General features: G+C 34.5%; 1 protein-coding gene across 2 annotated transcripts in view; it reads right to left on the reverse strand.

Moving 5' to 3' along the window:
- Positions 1-20,500, reverse strand: part of LOC150096278 (uncharacterized) — a 269,156-nt gene that overhangs the window by 89,199 nt on the left and 159,457 nt on the right. For both annotated transcript variants that reach the window (XM_090409235.1, XM_090409234.1), the window contains exons 8-9: positions 17,419-17,483; positions 6,978-7,313 (exon numbers count right to left, since the gene is read on the reverse strand). In XM_090409235.1, the coding sequence (XP_090265361.1) occupies positions 6,978-7,313; positions 17,419-17,483 (401 nt within the window). The remainder of the gene's footprint in view (positions 1-6,977; positions 7,314-17,418; positions 17,484-20,500) is intronic.

Consider the following 20,500-nt stretch of genomic DNA (forward strand, 5'->3'; position numbering starts at 1 on the left):
ATCCAGGAATGTGTTAGCAGAGCTAATCTCAGGTGGTATGGTCACTTAAACAGAATGGGCGAAGAAAGATTAGCAAAACAAGTGTTCTCTGCCAGGTTGGCAGCAAAATGACCCAGAGGAAGACCAAGATATAGGTGGATTGATATGGTACAAAGTGCCTTAGATGATAGAAATATAAGATCTGATAATGTTGGATTCTTGACAAGTAATACACTGATTTGGAGGAAAATTATAGATAGGAAGTTAGTAATGATGTAATTTTTTTCATGTAGTACTATCATATCCTGTATACCCCTTGAGGGTACATGGCAGGAATTTGATGATGATGACCTGTTTCCTGAAAATGGTGGGTAGTATATAGAATTGAATGCCATCCCAAGATGATCTGAATGGAATGCCCTCTTAATAATAATAATATATATATATTTCCTCTGTGGCTAAATCCCAAATTGCCAGCCAATCTTCGTCCGTTCAGTATCCAGGTAGATACCTAAAAGAGCACACCATGAGAAGGTGAGGATTGGACATTAGGTTAGAAACCCTGGTAGGTTCTCGACATTCCTTTGAAGGCTATGTGGAGGTCTCCTCTCAGTTATATAGCTTTTACTCTTAAGCACCCCAAAAAAAAAAAAAAAAAAAAATTATTAAGAGGAATGCCCTCTTAATAATTTTTTTCCCTTTTCTTGGGTGCTTAAGGGTCAAAGCTATATAACTGGTCAAAGCTATGAACCGACCAGGGCTTCTCATCTAATGTTCAATCCTCACCTTCTCGAACGAGGATGGGCTGACAATTTCAGATTTAGTCGATCAAATTGTGTTCTTATTGGCTTAAACAAAAATTTCAAATGATGGTACAACGTGACAGAATTTCATGCCGGCTGGAGCATCACCCGGTTAAACAAGGCCCCCCCCGTTGTTTTCGCCAGGGCAAACAGCGAAAAGTCAGCTACTGGAACAAATCTGGAAACACACCCCAACACAACTTTTCCAGAGTTAAAGATCGGTACTATCACCATAAGAAGCCTGAATGGCAAAGAAATGGAGCTAGCTGAGGAATCAGATAAGTACCAGATCGACATAATAGGGGTGACTGAAACAAAAAAGACAAAAACTGGTGAGATCTTTCTGAGCAATAAATACAAAATGTTATATTCAGTCAATGACAATCAAGGAAAAGAAGGAGTAGCCATTGTATTCAACACTAAATACGAGACTAATCTTCTTGAATGGCACGCAGTCTCACGTACAGTGACGTGGACAAATATCAGAATGGGGAACTGGATAATGACTTATTTGTGCCTATGGTTCAACAGAAGGTTCTACTAAGGTAGAAGTGGAGGAATTTTTTGATGCTTTGGAAAAAGCAACTGACACAATGAAAAAGGAAAAGTTCGTCCTTGTTGGGGATGGGGATCTAAATAGCAGAGTAGGAAATGATTGTCAGACATACAAAAATATTTTGGAAAAATTTGGACAAAAGAGAAAAGCTAATAATAATGGCAAATACCTGTTGGATTTCTGCTCAGGACATGGACTGGTTATTACTAACACCATGTTCCAACATAAAAATGTGCACAAATTAACATGGAGAGAAGAGGCAAGGAATAAGAAAGGTCTCATTGACTATGTTATTGTTGATAGTGATGTTTTCTCCCTGGTGCAGGACACCAGAGTGTACAGAGGATTTGAAATTGGAAGTGATCACTATTTAGTCTTGAGCAGGATAAAATTGAATTTCATATTGAAAAGAATAACATGTAAGAAAGTTTTAAAGCGAATAAAAGTTGATCAGCTCTCAGATGTGAACTGTAGACTAAATTACACAAAGATTATTGAAGAAAAAATGAAAGAGTTTGAGAACAGTAACCAAACCTTGGAGATTTAGTGGCAAGCCTTCAAGAAAACACTGATTGATTCAGCCAGAGAGGCATGTGGTGAGGTTGTCTGCAAGGATAGAAAAATCAGAACTCCCTGGTGGACACAGGAAGTTAAAGAGGCAGTGAAGGAAAAGAAGACAGCATATCAAAAGTTCCTGTCAAATAAGTCAGCTTGTGCTCTTAGAGAATATAGAGACAAATGCAAGAATGCTAAACACTGTGTAAAACTAGCTAAACAAAAGTCATGGGAGGACTTTGGCAAGAATATAGAAAATAAATATCAAGAAGGTGGCAATATATTCTGGAGTTTGTTGAATAAGCTAATAAATGGAAGAAAGGGTGTTGGGAATTAGAGATGATAAAGGTGACATGAAAACGGGAGAAAAAGATATCCTTGAAGTATGGAGTAATTACTTCAAAAAATTGCTAAATGAAACAAGCAGTGATGACAGCACAGTGGTAAAAAACACTGACCAGGCATGTAGTTATATCCATACTTAGAAGTAGAAAAAGCCATCAAAAGCCTGAAATGTGGAAAGGCAGCAGGAGTAGGTGATATTAGACCAGCTATGCTTAAGTATGGAGGTATAAAAGTCTTACAGTGGTTGCACTGCAGAGTTCAGAAGGTTTGGACAGAGGGATGAATTCCAGATGATTGAAGTAGAGCTTTCATAGTACCCATATATAAAAAGGGAAATAAAAACGAATGTGAGAATTACAGAGGTATTTCATTACTGAGTGTTCCGGGCAAGATTTATGCCAGTATACTTGAGAAACGGTTGAGAAGAATTGTGGAAGAAAAGCTTGGTGAAGAACAAGCTGGATTCAGGCCAAATAGAGGCTGTCAGGATCAGATTTCAACTTTATAACAGATAGTTGAGAAATCATGAGAATATAACAAAGATCTGTATTTAAGTTTTGTAGATCTGGAAAAGGCATATGAAAAGGTGCCAAGACAGAAGCTATTCAAAACGCTACAGTTATATGGTGTCAATGGGGTATTATATCAAGCAATACTTAGTCTTTATTTGAGTTGTAAGTCAGCAGTTAGAATTGAAGGAAGTACAGGAAGGTGGTTTAATGTTAAATCTGGTGTCAGACAAGGGTGTACATTATCCCCTCTGTTATTCATTATCTATATGGATCACATTATGAAGGAAAGTGGTATTAAACCTGATATCAAAATTAGAGGTATTAATCTCAGCTCTTTGCTTTATGCGGATGATGTTATACTTCTACATAAATCTGCTACAAGTTTGCAAGATTCCCTGACTAAATTGAATAACTGTTGTAATAGATATGGTATGAAGGTCAGCATTAAAAAGATAAAGACAATGAAAATAAGCAGAAACATTGAAAATATCAACTGCACATTGAATGGAGAACCTATAGAACAAGTAAAACATTTCAGCTACTCAGGCACGATTTTCAGCGAAGATGGTAAATTAAATATGGAAATAGACAACAGAATCAACAAAGCTGGTATAGTAGGAAGTCAAGTGAATAAATTTATATGGAATAAGAGAGAAATTAGTCGGAACACTAAATTAGCTGTATACAAGACAGTGTTCAAACCAATTTTAACTTATGGATCTGACAGCTGGGTTAGAAGTAAAACACTTGACCAGAGACTGCAGATATGAAAGTCCTGAGAAAGATGAGGGGCATGAACAGATGGCATCAATGACAATTATCATATTAAAGGAGTTTGTTAGCAGAGCTAATCTGAGGTGGTATGGTCACTTGGGAAAGGAAACAGAATGGGAGAGAAAAGTTTAGCAAAACAAGTGTTTTCTGCCAGGTTGGCAGGAAAAAGACCTAGAGGAAGATCAAGATATAGGTGGATTGATATACTAAAAAGTGCCTTAGAAGACAGAAATATAGAATATTGGAGTCTTTACAGGTAACAGACTGATTTGGACGAAAATTGTAGATAGGAATTTAGTAATGGTGTAAATTTTTTATGTAGTACTATCATATCCTGTACACCCCTTGAGGGTATATATCAACTATTTGATGATGATATTTTTTTTTAACTTCAATAATTTATTCTTCAAAGATATTACATGACACCAAGTTTTAGTGCTGAATATTGCTTCCAATTTGCTACAATGAATAATAAATATACATAAATTATTAGTAATAATATTCTTTCTTTAGAATTTTTTCAAACATTATATAAATATGTGCATGTTTTTTTTTTTTTTTTTTACAAATCTTGCACTAAAGCTTTGCTTATTTTGTCATGCATTTATAATATTGTAGTTGCAATAAATGGATTATCTTTATATTGATCCTGGTTAAGGTGTAATATATCAGCTTGCATCCTTCAATGTGTGTTGAGCTTATCTGTGTGTTGGAAGTAGGGAAATCATTTCTAACTTTGCCAAAGGTGTTATTCTGAACAGGAGAGCTTGAGCTAGTATAGTGTGTATTTCTTGTTCATATTATGTAGTCCTTTTTTAGGATATTATAGTTTGTAATAAGCTAATTCAGAAAATACATATTTATTTATTTATTCTTATGGCAAATGGAATACAGAATAGCTACAGGTCAATGTCCAGTCTGAAAAGCCAATCCAAGGCCTCATCTGTCACCTTGTGGATGTCCTGTAGACCACCACTGTGAAATTGGCACCTTGGGCAGTCTTTCACAATATGAGTAATCATCTGAGTCACGGAAGAACAATCACAATAAGGGTGGTCTAACAGCCTCCATTTATGTAGTAGGTAGCCACATCTGCCCTGGTTAGTTCTGATCCTGTTGATTGATGACCAAATCTTCCTAGGAAGAGCAAAACCAGGCTGCAGAGCACAGGGATCTTCTACCAGGAAGCTGTTTGTTGGACCAGTATCCTCTCCACATGTCAGGTGTTGATGGCAGGGCAGCTGAAGAGAGTTTGTCCATGGACTAGAAAGGCTTTCTAGATTTTAGGCAAAGACTAGGTGGATTTATGAGAGTCTGGTGCAGGGGCAGGAGTGAGTTGCTCATTGCTTTATTAAATTCATTAATTGAGGCTTGCCTTCTCCGTGTTTGGTGGAGCAATGTTAGATAGGACAGGCAGCCAGGAGAGAGGGATGCTTCTTACTGTCCCACTAATTGTGCACATGGTAGTTTAGCTGGGTGTCTATAATGTTAGTGTGTGCACTTCTTTCCCAGACAGGGCACAATATTCTGCTGCAGAGAATATGAGGGCTAGTGCAGATGACCTTAGGACTTCTGCACCACAACCCTAGGTTGTTCCAGCATGTCTTGAAATGATATTGTTTCTTGTTTTAATTTTGTTGGACAGGTTGGTGATGTGCCTTTTATAGGTTAGGCTTCTGTCCAGGCTCACTCCAAGGTATTTGCGGTGAGGCTCGTGTTCTACCATTTTTCCACAGAAAGAAAGGTTGAGGTGTCAATTCGCCTCTGCATTGTTCAGTTGAAATACTGTGGACACAGTTTTTGTTGGATTTGGCTTCAAGTACCACTGCTTGAAGTACTCTTCCAGGATGTTCAGGTCTGTGTTCAAGAAAATAAATATGGATTACAATAATAAATAAATTTAAGCTAATACAAAAATCAATAGGTTAGAAGCTCCAGTCGGTCCTCCCATTCTTTTAAGGAATAGGGGCTCTCTTCCTAGTTATCTAGCTCTGGCTCTTGGGAAATTCCTCCCCCCCACACCTCCCAAATATATAAGCCAAGTAATTATAATGGGTGTATAAGTTAACTTATGAAAGTTAAAGGTGTATAAGTTAACTTATTGCTTGAGAGCAATAAAATCTAAATATAGAATACATGCTAATATGGCATGTTGAGAAATCTTGATAAAAATTTTTCTTTCAACTACTAACTTAATAGAAATTAACAACCAAATTAATTCATAATTTGGTGCCATTCCTCTAAAGTTCAGTGGCATTAGGCAGTATAAAAAAAAAGGAATATGGAAAGTGGTGATAGTATTCATCTAAATATTAGTGGACCTAATTAGCTAAGTAGAGCCATAAAGCCAGTAACGTTTATTTTAGAAACCAAAGGAAATTTATAAAATTACTGGAATTATGGATTACGACTAATATTGAGCATTCACATCAACAGAAGGGAAAAGTTGACATTAAAGCATACTTTGAATTAAGAAATTAAGCTACATATTGTGCAAATGCTGAATCAGAGGTTAAGGAGGCATTTTAAATAATAAAGTATGTAACAGCAATTATAATGTCAGAAGAGATCAAGGGAAAAGAGGAGAGGTGGGTTATTGCTTATCAGGAAAGATTTCCCTGATAAGCAATAATGAAATGATGTACTCAAAAGTTGCAGTGCTTCATCTTTTGAGTACCTAGAAAACAAAAAAAATGACACTTTTTATTAAGTTATTTTTATGGTTATTACCCTGACAATGAAAGGTCGAAAACAGCAGGAGTCCCTACTACGTAACCTGTGAGTGTTCCATTAATTGTCAAGGATTTTAGTTACAAGCATGTTTTTAATCAGTACCATCTCCTAAATGTTTTTTGCATCCCCCCCACCCCACAAAGGGCTTTTGCAATATGTTTGAAAAAAATGAACAAATTCACATAACAATTTCTAGACTAAAACCAGCCATGAGATGAAAAAAGCTCCTGTAAGGAACTGCAAGATTATCATCCCCTGTACAGAACTGCAAGTGGAGAAGAGCCAGGAGACCCCATGTAAGGATGAAACATGGTTCTTTGCTGCTTCATATCTCTAGCACGAGAAGTAATGCTGCACTGAACAATGAAAATCATTTCCCACTGAAATATAAGTTGAAATAAGACATCTAAAGAATTTTCACTCCTTTGAAAATAAAGATAACTGGTCTATTCTTTTTAAAGTGAAAAATGCAAAGCTTGGTCACTTTTGCAGTGCAGAAGAGATAATGGTATGTGATATGAGAGCATACTTCCAACCAAATCAACACAGTTTTACATTTGATTAAACCTAACAATATAAATTTTCAGCTACAACTTAATAGACTTATAAAAGAAAATCATATATGATTAAGTATTTATACAATTCCAAAAACAAACAAACAAAAAAATTAAATTAAATTTAAAAAAAAATATATATATATATATGTGTATGTGTGCTGACCTTCCTGAGCTTGGTACAATAACTTCTGCCTGAACATTGCTGGTTGGATCTATACCCAGTTCTGGAGAAGAAAGAACAGGATGGGTAACTGTTGGTGGAAGAGGTGGTATGGTTGTAGTATGTACAGTAACTGGTTGATGAGCACCTGGTGTAGGTGTTGGTCCCAAAATGGAGCCATAAGGATATACAATTGGGCCACTTGAGACTGGTGTAGCCACTGCAGGAGAAGTGGTGAGTGGGTGTATGATACCAGATACACCTTCAGGACATACAGACATTGATCCTGAGGCACATCCTTGTGTTTCCATTAGCTGCTGTAATGCTAATTCATGCTGCCTATTAAGAATAAAATATTTCATTAAATATTTTAAAAGTAATTATTAATTAAATGTTCTACATATTATATATCAACATAATAACAGAGTAAGAGACCAATGCAATGGCATTTTTCTTTGGCTAAGCATTACATTTTGCACTATAAGGATGTCAATATGCAGACTGATACATACACAGAAGTAAAAATAAATGATTTATTTTGAATGTTTTATTAGCAATGTACATAACATTCTCAGAATAAACAAGACTAAGATCCCCTCCCTTTAATTTCTTGTATAATTCAGCAATGCTGAAAGTTTTGCATGTACTAACTTCTATTGCAAAAAAATCTGATATATATAACATTTATTCATTCTGCACATTGAAATATTCATCTAGTCTGACTGAAGGATACTTTATAGGTACAAAAAAAAAAAAAAAAAAAAAAAAAAAAAAATTAGTCATGTTAATCCTTATCAAGAGTATAAGTACAGCCATTTTTTATGGCTGATTTAAAAGTCACTCTGAAGTTGTTTATTAAGCACATCTTTAATGTGGTTTGGCATGATGCCATTATAGTTTGCATTATTTCCCAATCAGTTATTGTCAATATACTGTATGTCTTAACTGTCTTTTTAATGTAAAACGTTTTTGCAACTATTTAAAAAAAAAAATCAGTTTCAGGATGTCAAATTTGTACCTTTTCTTAAGATGAGGGATTCAAACATTAGTTTAACCAGATTTAAGGAAAATGGCATGGCTGGTTGTTTTTTAGGCAATTTCTTATTTATTGTCATCAATTTTCTGATACGTACCCTCAAGGGGGTATACAGCCACTATGACAATACTACATTATTACATTTACATTACTAATCTATCAACAATTTTCCTCCAACTTAGTCCATTACTTCTCAGCACTCCAATATTGTTGTATCTAATATTTTGATCTTTCTCTGGACATTCTGGCATCAAACATCTCGTTTACCAACCATTCCTCTCCTATTCTGTTTAAGTAACCATACCACCTTAAATTATCTATTTTCATAGTTTTGGTCCTTTTACTACTGATTTTCATACCAAATTTGTTACAGCTGTTATCCTTAAGACGTGCACTGGATTTGTTTAGGAGTACAACATCAACTGCATAAAGAAAAGAGCTAAGTTTGATATCTCCAATTCTAATATCAGGTTTAATGGCACTTTCTTTCATAATGCAATCTATATACAAGATGAATAAGAGTGGAGGTAGTGTACAGCTGAATTTACAACAAACAGTCTTCCTTTATATCCTTCAATTCTAACTGCTGAATTATAACTTAAATATAGACTGTATTGCTATATAATATGTTCCATTTAACCCATATAACTGTAGTGTTTTAAAAAGATTTGCTCTGTCATGTCATGTGCCTTTTCCAGATCTACAAGAAACTCATGTTATAGTCCCATAATTTCTTAACTAGTTGTTGCAAATTTTTCCACTTGGTCATACTATAAATTAAAGATACCAACCAGGAAATTATATTCTTGGTTTAATCCTTTAGCCAAGTGTAAGCAAACAAGTTTGCACCTGAAATATTTCCATGACTGGGGCAACTCGTATAAAGAAGCTAATGACTTCACATCACTTGCCTTAGTATCCCATAACACAAAGCACATCTCCTTGTGGACATGTATAATGCTATGCATTATGAGAAGGGTCACTACCCAGACCGGTTTCGACCTATATTGAGGTCTCATCAGTGGGAGCCATACCCAGTCCTGAAAACAGATTAGGCATAAACTTGTTTGCTTACACTTAGATAAAGGATTAAACCAAGAATATAATTTCTTGGTATCTTTAATTTTTAGTATAACCAATTGGAAAAACATGCAACAACTATCTCTAATCCAGAGTATTTTAATAATAAGGTGTCACACCTTTTGGCTACTCGTATATAAAAATATGACTTCAGCATTACTTCAACCTTCGTATCACCTCTGGGTAATGACTCTTCCCATAATACATAGCATTATACGTCTGCAAGGAGATGTGCTTTGCATTATGAGATACTAAGGCAAGTAATGTGAAGTTATTAGCTTCTTTATACGAGTTGTCCTAGTCCTGAAAAGAGTTCAGGTTGAAACTTGTTTGCTTACACTAGGATAAAGAATTAAACCAAGAATATAATTTCTTGATTTCTTTAATTTATAATTTCTCAACTATCTGTCGTAAAATCTGACCTTGACAATCTCTATTTGGCCTGAACAACCTGGCTTCTTTTTCTCCAAGTTTCTCTTTCACAGCCTTCTCGGAATTATGAAGTGTAGATACTGCAAAACTTTTATACCTCCATATTTGAGCATATCTGGTTGAATAATATTCACTCCAACTGACTTTCTACATTTCGGACTTTGATACTTTTTTCTATCTAGAGCACTGATGTGTACATCTGTTTGTTTATTCCTCTTGAATATTTTCTATTACTGTTCTCTCACTGCTTGTTGCTTTTAATTTTTTCAAAGTAATTACACCAAACATATCCAGAATATGCAGTACTCTTTACTCCAATTAAAAGAATTTTTAACAGTCTCAATATTTTGATACCTTCCTGATATTTATCTTCTATATTCTTACTGAAGTCGTCCCATGATCTTTATTGAGCTACTTTTATGCAGCTTACTTTTCTCTGTATTCTTTTGAGGGTATCTGCTGACTAATTTGCTAAGAGCTTTTTTTGTTTCCAGGGCTGCTTTCTTTTAATTCTTATGTATACCATGATGTTCTTATTTTTCTTACTTGCAAACAACTTCACTACATGCCTCCCTAACTCCCTAATGGAATCAATCAATATTTTTTTCAAAGTTTGTCACCAAGACTTCAAATTCAGGCTCTTGTTGTCAAACGTTTTCATTTTTTTTTTTTTTAAATATCAATTGTCTATCTACAGTTTACCTGTAAAAGCTGCTTAACTTTAATTATTTGTAAAGATTTTTTTATTTTGAATGGAGCTCATTATGTCAGCTGTTTGAAACATCTGCACCAGATGAAAGAGAGGGTGTTTGCAGATAATGCTAAGGTAAGAAATGTGATAAGGAATGATGATGATGGCATTACAGATGAAAGATGAATGTTCTATCACTGTGAACAGAAAAATGAAATTATCATAATATTTATCCAAAGATAAATGGATGCAATCTGATTGACACAGAATCAGAAATAACTATTCTATTAATAAAGTGATGTAGGGAATGAAAAGTTAACAATTCAAGCTTGATAGATAAAAATTATACATTTAAGAGCTATGCAAAAGATGTTTAAGAAAATTCAGCAGATTGCGAGTATAATGAAAAAAAAAAAGTGGAGACTATTCCAAGAGACAAGAAAATTACAGTTTTGCTGCAAAAGCATTACAGTAAAGATGATTGAGAGGGTACCAAGACAGCTCACAAAGGATTTTTGCAAAACCATATGGTTCACTGATTAAGAGTTACAGAAGAGTTATGGGATGAACTTGTATATTATGTAGAATCCCTATTTTATGCTTTGTAAAATAATGATTCCCCATAAAGCTGATAGAACATTTTGGGAAGTTATGCAGAAAATCTATTCAATTAAATCCATTCAATTAAATATCACAGTTCAACTCCAAACTCTTTTTATCTTCTTAATTTAAACTTGAGCTTGCTGTGCTTTCAACACTTCAAAGTAGATGGTTTTCCTCCCTCACAACAAAATATTCTATACTATTTTGAAGAGAGATTTTTGAGTCCATGCTATTAAATATTCTCAGTTCATTCTTTCTGATTTGCACTTCTCTCTCTCTGTGTGTGTGTGTGTGTGTGTGTGTAAGATTAAATGATGAAATAGATTAAATGAATGGAAGCTGAGATATAAAAATACTATTTTTTTTTTTAAATAAAGCACACATATCAGGTGCATTACATGAAAAGAGCCATACAAAAACATAGGTATAAATTAAACATATAAACATATAAATAACAGAAGTTAGTGTTCGGATGTAATGGACTGAGGACGATTTCCTTAGATTCCGCAATTCTTCTCTCGAGTTGTCATAGCATCTAAAGTTGTTCTCTGATTTGTTCTAGATGAGTGATAGAATTTTTATCATTCAGGTCAGTAGAATTAAGGATGTGATTAGATAGCGCACTAAATTTCTTGAGAACTTTAGCTAACTTAGGAGAAATGGAGCTGATATATGGTAGAGTTACATAGCCTTTTACATTTTCCCTATCATTAATATGGCAAGGAGGTGAGATTAAATAGTAGCTTTGTAACTGTCTATTTAGAATAGCTATTTTTCTGAAAGGTTATAAGATGAAACTGTAGTTCTTCGTTGATATCCTTTTCTTCACAGAAAAGGGAGCAAGCAAGATTACCTAATGTAGAGATAATGCCAAGTTTTTGAGGCAGATAATGATTAGATTGTGCATGAAGATATTTATTGGCGTAACTGGATTTTCTGTAAATGGAGATCTTCAATTTTTCAGAAACACAAGTGAATATGATATCTAGGAAAGGGAGAGAGTCATCAACTTCAATTCAATTAAGTATACCTGGATTGTTTGTTAATTCAAATAATCCAGATATACTTAAAGAAGAAATAATAAGCACAATAAAAGAACTACCTAATGGTAAAACGATGGGATGTTGTAAAAATAATTATAATTTAAAATTTGAATCTTTTTTACAGTTGTTTCTCTATTCGAATATATATTTAGTTTTAGTTTCATAACACATGTAATCAGCACTTGCTATGTGCACATTACTCATATTATTAATATTAAAACGAAATGTAAACCAGCTGAGATTTGATGTACTCGCTAGGTTCTGATAGTTTGTAATAATTTCAGTCTTCTTTACTGTAATTCATATTTGTTAAGTGTTGAGATATTTCTTGTGTTTTGTAAAGGCATTCTCTTTACACTTACAAAGATAGCATGTCAGCCATTACTATCCAACTTCTTGGTTGTCATTTAGACGAATTGCACATGCTCACCGAAGAGATTGAAGAGTGATTGACAGCTGATAGAGCATTCGGTATCTGAGTAATGAGGAAAACAAGGAGAGAATGGAAATTTGAGAATCGCAACCAGAGAATTTTGTTCTTAAGAAAGGAAGTTTTTAAGAAAATGTGACAGTCGGGAGAATATTAATATAAGATTTCAAAAAGGAATCGTAGCACTGCGAATCTTTAATCTGGAAGAATTGAGACTTAACAAGCGTTTAGTAAATAAAATAAGATATTAGAATTGATGTTCTAATCCAATACTCAAGGAAATGCTGAATGAAAGTTTCATTTTCTGTCTTAAGGATGCTATATCTATTGTATTATTCTATTGGAAAAACATCGGAAGTGGCTTAACATGACGAGCTCTACTCAGATATGTCGTTTATGAATTAGTAGAATAAACTGTCTTCTTTCTCTGGTACAAAAATTAGTAATTTGAGTGTCAAATTAACTGCGAGAGGTAGGAATATTTATACTTCAGTAAGAAGGAGGAATAATATTGTATGCTACATAAGGAAGATAAAAAAGGATCCCGTGGAAACTAAGAAGAAAATTTTATATTTTCAGAAAGGGCCTAACAAAGAAACTGACTGATGAACATTTTGTTGTTGTGAAAACAAGATGTTTAGTCTGGTAGATGTGATTAAGTATATGTTAAACAACTCAGTAATAGAATGAGTCAGAGAATGAATGATATTAATTTTTTAGGATAAGAAAATCTATGAAGTGTAGACTTATTTAGAAGACCTTGGATGCAGCTAATTTTGTAGTCATTTATGTAATATTATTTAAAATGTATATAATGTTTTAGTTTCATTAAATGTATATAATTTTTTATTTGGTACTCGAGTCAATTTTCCAGATTCTAAAAGGAATAGAGTTAAAAGTCATTGCACCAATCTGAATTGAACTCTTGTGTAAATGTTTAACACTCAAAAAAAAATCTCTTTACAGAGATATAGCAATGTGATGGAATATCAGCTGTTAATAAAAGAGATGGGGGGGGGGGGGAGAGGAAACAGATTTTTTAATAAAAATACTACAGAATATATATGATACAGGCATTCTACTGGAAGACTTCATAAAATCTATTTGCATTCTGATACCAAACAATAATAATGCAACAGAATTATAAGATTCATTCTAGAACAATTAGTATCATATACCATGCATCAAAAAAACTATTGAAAATAATAAAAAATATAATGTTTTCTAGAATTAAATGCCATATAAGTCAATAGCAAAAAGGATTCATGTCAGGAAAAAGTATAATTTTTGAATTAAAAACATACTGAAAGATCAATAGAAACAAATAATAACATATATCCATACTTTAGTCTTTCAAAAAGCATTTGACATAGTAAGTCATGAAAAATTAATAAAAATATTAAAGGTCATTGAAATTGTTACAGAGGACCTCAGAATAATAGAATTATAATGGAATCAGAAGACACAAATTATAAATGAAATTAATAATAAAACAATAGATATCACAAAAGAGGAGTGAGACAATAGTGTATAATATTTTATTGCTGTTATGTTCCATTGAGTCGTTTTCGACTCCTGGTGATTCTAGGAACATACATTCTCCATTCAGATCTGTCCACGGCCATATCTCCCAGAATTTCCAAGCACACTCCAGTTGCTTCTTTAACTCCATCCACCCATCTAATTCCTGGTCTTCCTCCTCTCCTGCCTCCATCAACCTTAGCAAGCATCATCATCTTCTCCAGACTGTTATTTGCTTGCATAATATGTCCAAAGTATGACAATCCCCGCCTGATGATCATAGCCTCGAGGGAGCAGTCTGGCTTTATTCTGTCCATCACTGATTCATTAGTTTGCAATCCATGGCATTCCCAGCAAGTGTCTCCAAACCCATACAAATGCATCCATCCTCCCTCCCCACTCCCTCTCAGGGTCCAACTCCCCACATCCACACAGTACCACAGGGAATACCATTGCTTTCATGATTCTGATTTTTGTTGCGAGGCCAACATCTTTATCATTAAAGATCTTGCTTAAATTTGTCATTGCTCTCTTTCTGAGAAACAATCCCCCCCCCCACTACAACAACCATCCCGATCAACTTGGGATCCCAGGAGCACAAAACTGTCAACCACTTCCACCCTCTCCCTATCTATTTCAAAATCATTAAGTTCACATGTTGTCATAACTTTTGTCTTTTTGAGGTTAAGTTTAAGACCATATTTAGCACTTTCTTCTTTAACTTTCATAATAAGACTCTCCCAAATCCTCCTTGCACTCTGCCAGCAAGGTGGTATCATCTGCATACCTCAAATTATCAATATCCCTTCCACCAATTCTAATTCCAACTGAAGACTCCTCCAGCCCTGCCATTCTTAAAATGTATTTATTTGCTGTACAAGTTAAACAGGCACAGAGACAAAATACATCCTCGTCGCACCCCCCCCCACACCCACTGTGAAACACTCAGTCTCTCCAAGATCCGCTTGGACAGTAGCTTTTTTTTGTTCTTAATAAAGATTCCTCAAAAGGATAATGAAATGCTCTGGTACTTCCATTGTTCTTAACACATTCCACAACCTCACATGATTCACAGAATCAAAAGCCCAACCACAGTCAAGGAAACAAAGGTAGACATTCCCCGATATTCCCATGCTCTTTCCACTATCCATCTCACATTGGCGATTTGATCTCCCATTCATCTGCCCCCTCGAAATCCTGCCTGCCCATCCGGCACCTCTCTCCCCATGAACGGTTCCAGTCCCCTCTGAATGACCCTAAGTAAGACTTTACTTGCATGAGAAATCAGTGCTATAGTTCTGCAATTTTCGCACTCTCCCGCATTGCCTTTCTTCAATAAAGGTATATAAACCGATTTTCTCCACTCCCTAGGCCATCCAGTCGTGATCCAAATTCGCTGACACAGAGCTATTAAAATTTTAACTGCCTCTTCTCCCAGGGCTTTGAGCAGCTCAATAGGCACTCCATCTCCACCTGGTAACCTCCCACTGAATAGCTGTTGCAGTGCCCACCTCACTTCACTCTCCAGTGGTACTGGCTCCTGTGTATAATATACCCAATACTTTTCAATATACACTGTAGAATGATAATGAAAGAATATGAAGAAACTGAAATCGAAATAAATATAAATGGTAATAGAATTAGCAACATTAAATTTGCTGATGATTTTGTGTTCATAGAGAAATCAAAAAGTCAGAATTATGGCTTAGTATTAAATACAACTAAAACCAAGTAAATGGTAATCGGCAAAAAAAAAAAAAAAACACAAATTTAAAAGTATCAACAGGATTCATTCAAAATATAAAGGCTTATAATTATTTAGGAGTGATGATTACAGAAGATAGAACATCAGTTATGAAAATAAAATCAAGAATAGCTAAGGCAAAAGAAGCATTTTGGAATAATAAATTACTAATGAGCTCTGGAATAAATAAACAGACTAACATAAGAATAATAAACCCTATGTATGGTCCACAATGAATTATGAATGTGAGACATGAACATATATAAAATCCATAATCAGGAAATTGCAGGCCTTTAACATGTGGTACTATAGGAGAACACTGAAGATTTCTTGAAAGGAGAAAAAAAAATTAATGAAGAGGTATCGAAGTTAATGGGAACCAAAAGAGCACTTGTGGAAATTTTATAAAGACAAAGTGCAAGATGGCGGGACACACACCTCTAAGAGGATCAGCAGGGAAAATTAGAGGGAAGAAGACATGGTAGACCATGAACTTCTTCGGGTGATGTAAAGAAATGGATGAGCAACAAGAGCTATTACAAGATCAAAAGGATGGCAGAGGAATGGACACTGTGGCATACCATAAATGGTAACCTCCAAACTGGAGAAGTTACTTAAGAAGTTATAATGGTGCTCACTATAGTGAGTGTTGTTTATACAGGGTGTTCGGGATAAATTTGACATATTTATAATTAATTATATTTTTCCGTAAGTTACATGTATTAACACACACTTCTCTTCATTTAAAAGTTTGGACCCTTCTTCATTCATATACAAGATGTCAGAAAGGATGGATAGCTGGAACCCACCTGAATCATGGAAGAGAATAACTTGTATCATGATGATTCGTGCCCGCCATCAAAATAAGGATATTACGACTGCTGCCCAATGCTCCCTGAATACAGTAAAAACAATCAGGCATGACTTGCAATGGTGACTACGAGGATGTAGCAAGAAGAAAGATCCCTAGCAGACGATCTGATTGCGTTCGTACAGCAGAATTCCTCGCAAATCTGCAGGAACAGGTGTTGAAGAACCCTGGCATTGGAATTCGGGCTTTGTTCGTGGAGTTGCTAACTGTAGTCAAGCCCTGGATAACAAGGGTAGCCAATGGTAGGCCGTATGTATGGCAGCAGGATTCGGCCCCTTGCCACACCTCTGGGAAAAGTCAAAAATGGTTGTCTGAAAATTTCTACGACTTCACCAGTCCAAATGTTTGGCCTCCAAACTCCCCAGACCTTAACCCCATGGATTATTTTGTATGGGGCGCAGTTGAAAAAGACACCAATCGCACTTCCAGTAATACAAAAGCCCAGTTAATGGATAAAATTAAAACAGTTTTTGCGGCCCTTCCCAGGGAGACTGTAGCATCAGCTTGTTCGAGGTTCCGAAGCAGAATTGAAGCTGTGATCGATGCTAATGGTGGTTATTTTGAGTAAATCTTGTTGATAGTATTGTAATTAACTCTGCCTGTAATGTTTTTTTGTCAATTCATTAAATTTAATAGATACAAAGAAGATTTTCTTTTTCCTTACGAAACTGTCAAATTTATCCCGAACACCCTGTAATTCTGACTACTCTTGGTACAACAATTATAAATTTAACTATTGCTGCAGTCATAAATAAAAATAAAAATGGATGACAAGTGAAAGACTGTGCTCATACTCCCCCTCCCCAACCGACTTATAGACAGATGGAATTCTTAAATAAGATGGTTATGTCAATGAGTTTGTGAATCCACTATAGGAGATCAGATCCAGTGTGTTAGTACCCTACTCTCTACCTAAATACATAATTTATAATTCCTATTTGCAAAACAGTAAATAATCTCTACAATTAAACAAAATAAATATATGTATATTACCTGTGTACATATGAGGGATGTTGATATAATCTATGCCTCTGAGTTTCTTGCATTCTCTGCTGAACCTTGAAAGAAAATAAAAATGTATTTTAAAAGAAAGTATTTTCTGAAATATACTATTCACAGAAAGTGTCAACCGTTATTTATTTATTAAGTATCGATGTATATTTGAGTTCTGAGATATTTTTTAATATAAAAGTTGCCACCATAAAAGATCAGATCAGTGTTAAATCTTTTATATGAAAGCCAAATGTATATTATGAATGTACTAAATTAAAAAGAATTTTATATGAAAAAAAAAATATATATATCTACTCTTATACTATAAAATGATAAGCTGAAATTGGAAACGGATGTGACGTCAGCTTGAAACTTAGGCGGTAACGTTTTGAAACTCAGGCACGAAATATTCGGCACGAAACTCTTGTAGTTTCTCTATTCGGCTTTGAAATAATGAAATAATGTTGGATTCAATATCCACTTAATTTGAATAATTTAGCTGTCTTCTTTAGATTTTCATTACACCTCCCCTTAGTATTTCTTGGTTCAGCCAAGCACAATAGACTGGATATCCATATGATATTTGTTATGGACTAATTTATAAACTTCAATAAGTCTCCCCTTCTCCTATTAGCTAAGCTCAATGAATAGCAGTTTACCAACCGATTCTCATAACTTTCCTGATTTAATCCCACAACATGCTTAATGAAATCCTCTACCCAACTCTGCATATTTTCAATTCTTTTAACATCCATTAGTAGTCTGGATGACCAAAGCTGAGAAGCATAATTTAAGAGTGGCCTGATAGATTTGTATAAGGGTATCATTTCCTTCCTATAGCAAGTGATAGTTCTTTTAATTAGATCAACAATCTCCTGTTCTTTAGTGGTTGTATGATTCCTGAATTCAAATCCTTATCCACCATGACACCAAAGTCCTTATATTCAGTAACACTGTCCAAATCTATCCTATTCAATTTATATCCATCCAATCCTACTTTATTACCAAACCACATATTTACATTTTTTCTGATTGAATTTTATTCTCCACTTCCCTGTCCAATCTTTTAGTCTTTTAAGAATCATTCTGAAGAGACTCAAGATTATCTGGACAATTTACTACTCTACCTAATTTTACATCAGCAGCAAAAGAGAAAAATTTTACTTATTAATATATAAACAAAGTTATTCTGATATATATGTTGAATAATAAAGGTTCCTCAAACTGAATTCTGGGAGACTCTGTTATCTTGGCAAGTATCTAATCAGTAGGAATGATTTTAATCTCAGTGACTCATTTAAGTGTTCATAGGTGATATAATTATCCCCAATATACATTTATTTACTACTGAGGGTGGTATGTCACCTCTACCCTGGCTTTATTGGCTGCAAATGTAAAATATTAGCAAGTTCCTTATCCTGTAGATCTACAAATGCATTTGCCTTTTCAACTTACACATTATTCCATCTTCAATCCATCTTCTTACACAAACTCATGAAGTAATCATTAAACTCCTCTGCTATCTCATTGTCCAAATCTTACCTGTAACACTAATTATATTAACTTCTGTTCTAGCTGACTTAATCTGTTTTATATAACTATAAAAGTCTTAGAACTGGTCTTAACATTCCCAGGTAACTACAGATAACATGAGTTTTTGTGCCAAATAGAAGTTGACAGGATCAGATTTTCATTTGGAGACAAACAGCTGAGAAATTATGGGAGCATAATAAGGATTTGCACTAAAGTTCTGTTGACCTGGAAAAGAGAGATAACTGCCAAAGAGAAAGCTGTTCAAAAAAAAAGCTAATTTCTTTCACCTTACCATACAGATGGTAGGCAGAAAGAAATGAGCTCAACTTACCACATAGATGGTAAAGTGAAAGAAATGATTGTTTTGGCTGACACTAATGACTTGAAAGGCCAAAAATATTTTATAAGAGAGGACGTGAAGTTATTAAAGTGAAAAAGAAGAGCAAAGAGTAAAGACTAAGTCTGCTCATGCTATAATGAGTTAGGGAGAAGGGCAATGATTGCAAATAAATCAATGCATAGATTTTGCAGAATAAATATGGAGTTTTGATTAAGTATGGAGTAAACTTATAGACTGAATTTGACAGGCAGAACTTATATAATCAGGATTTCATAAAAGATTTTGTGCTGGCTCACCAGTCAGGCAAATATCTCACTAGCGTGGTGTCAGCTTGGATGGAGTACACTAGTCATCTAATATAATAAGTCACATGTTTAACCTTGGACTTTTGATCTTGGACCTTGGTCAGTTGATAAACTTTTGTTAATGTTATGGTTAATTTTTATCCTGTATAACTACTGACACCTTAGAGATGATGATCACTGAACAGAAGTTGATGTACTTTGGACATGTCATGTGAGCTGATGAATCATTGAAAAGGCAGTCATGTTGGGGAAGGTTGAGAGAATGAGAAGAGGAAGCCACAAAAGAGTTGGATGAACAACATAAAAGAACTCACCAACTTGAACTTAAATTGCTGAAAGAAAGGACAAGAGGCCAAGGGATGGAGAGCCTTTGTTCACAAGATCACCAAGAATAGAAAACAACTGGATGGCACATATCAACAATATAACTATTGATATTCAAGCAATTAACTTTTATGAGGAAGATGAATCTCATCACCCAGTATGGAACTACCACTCCGCTTATTGTCACTTGGTTTCTAGAGCAAGGTTTTTGAATTAAGTAAAAAAAAACACTTAAAAATAAATAAAACATTTAGCAAACCCATTGTAATAATTGACTATAACTGCAACACAAAATAAAACTACTATATATTATATATTAGTGTTTATCAGTCCATGACACAGGAAGAAAAAAAAAAAAAAAAACTTACATTTTATCAGTAATACATGAATGTTATTTAATGTCATAATCATTTTTAAATGTTTTTAGTTCTAACACTTACTAAAGTAGGTTTTGAATTGCTCATGAAAAAAAAGCAATAATTTCTTCTGTGACAATATAAACAAATGTTGAAATAAAATATTTAAAAACAACACAGAACTCTCACTAGGTCTACACACATATTTAGCTACACAAGCAGTT

The sequence above is a fragment of the Typopeltis vanoorti genome, chromosome 19 (assembly GCF_054136105.1).
Source record: "Typopeltis vanoorti isolate ZY-2024b chromosome 19, IOZ_Tvanoo_1.0, whole genome shotgun sequence".
NCBI classification, from domain to species: domain Eukaryota; kingdom Metazoa; phylum Arthropoda; class Arachnida; order Uropygi; family Thelyphonidae; genus Typopeltis; species Typopeltis vanoorti.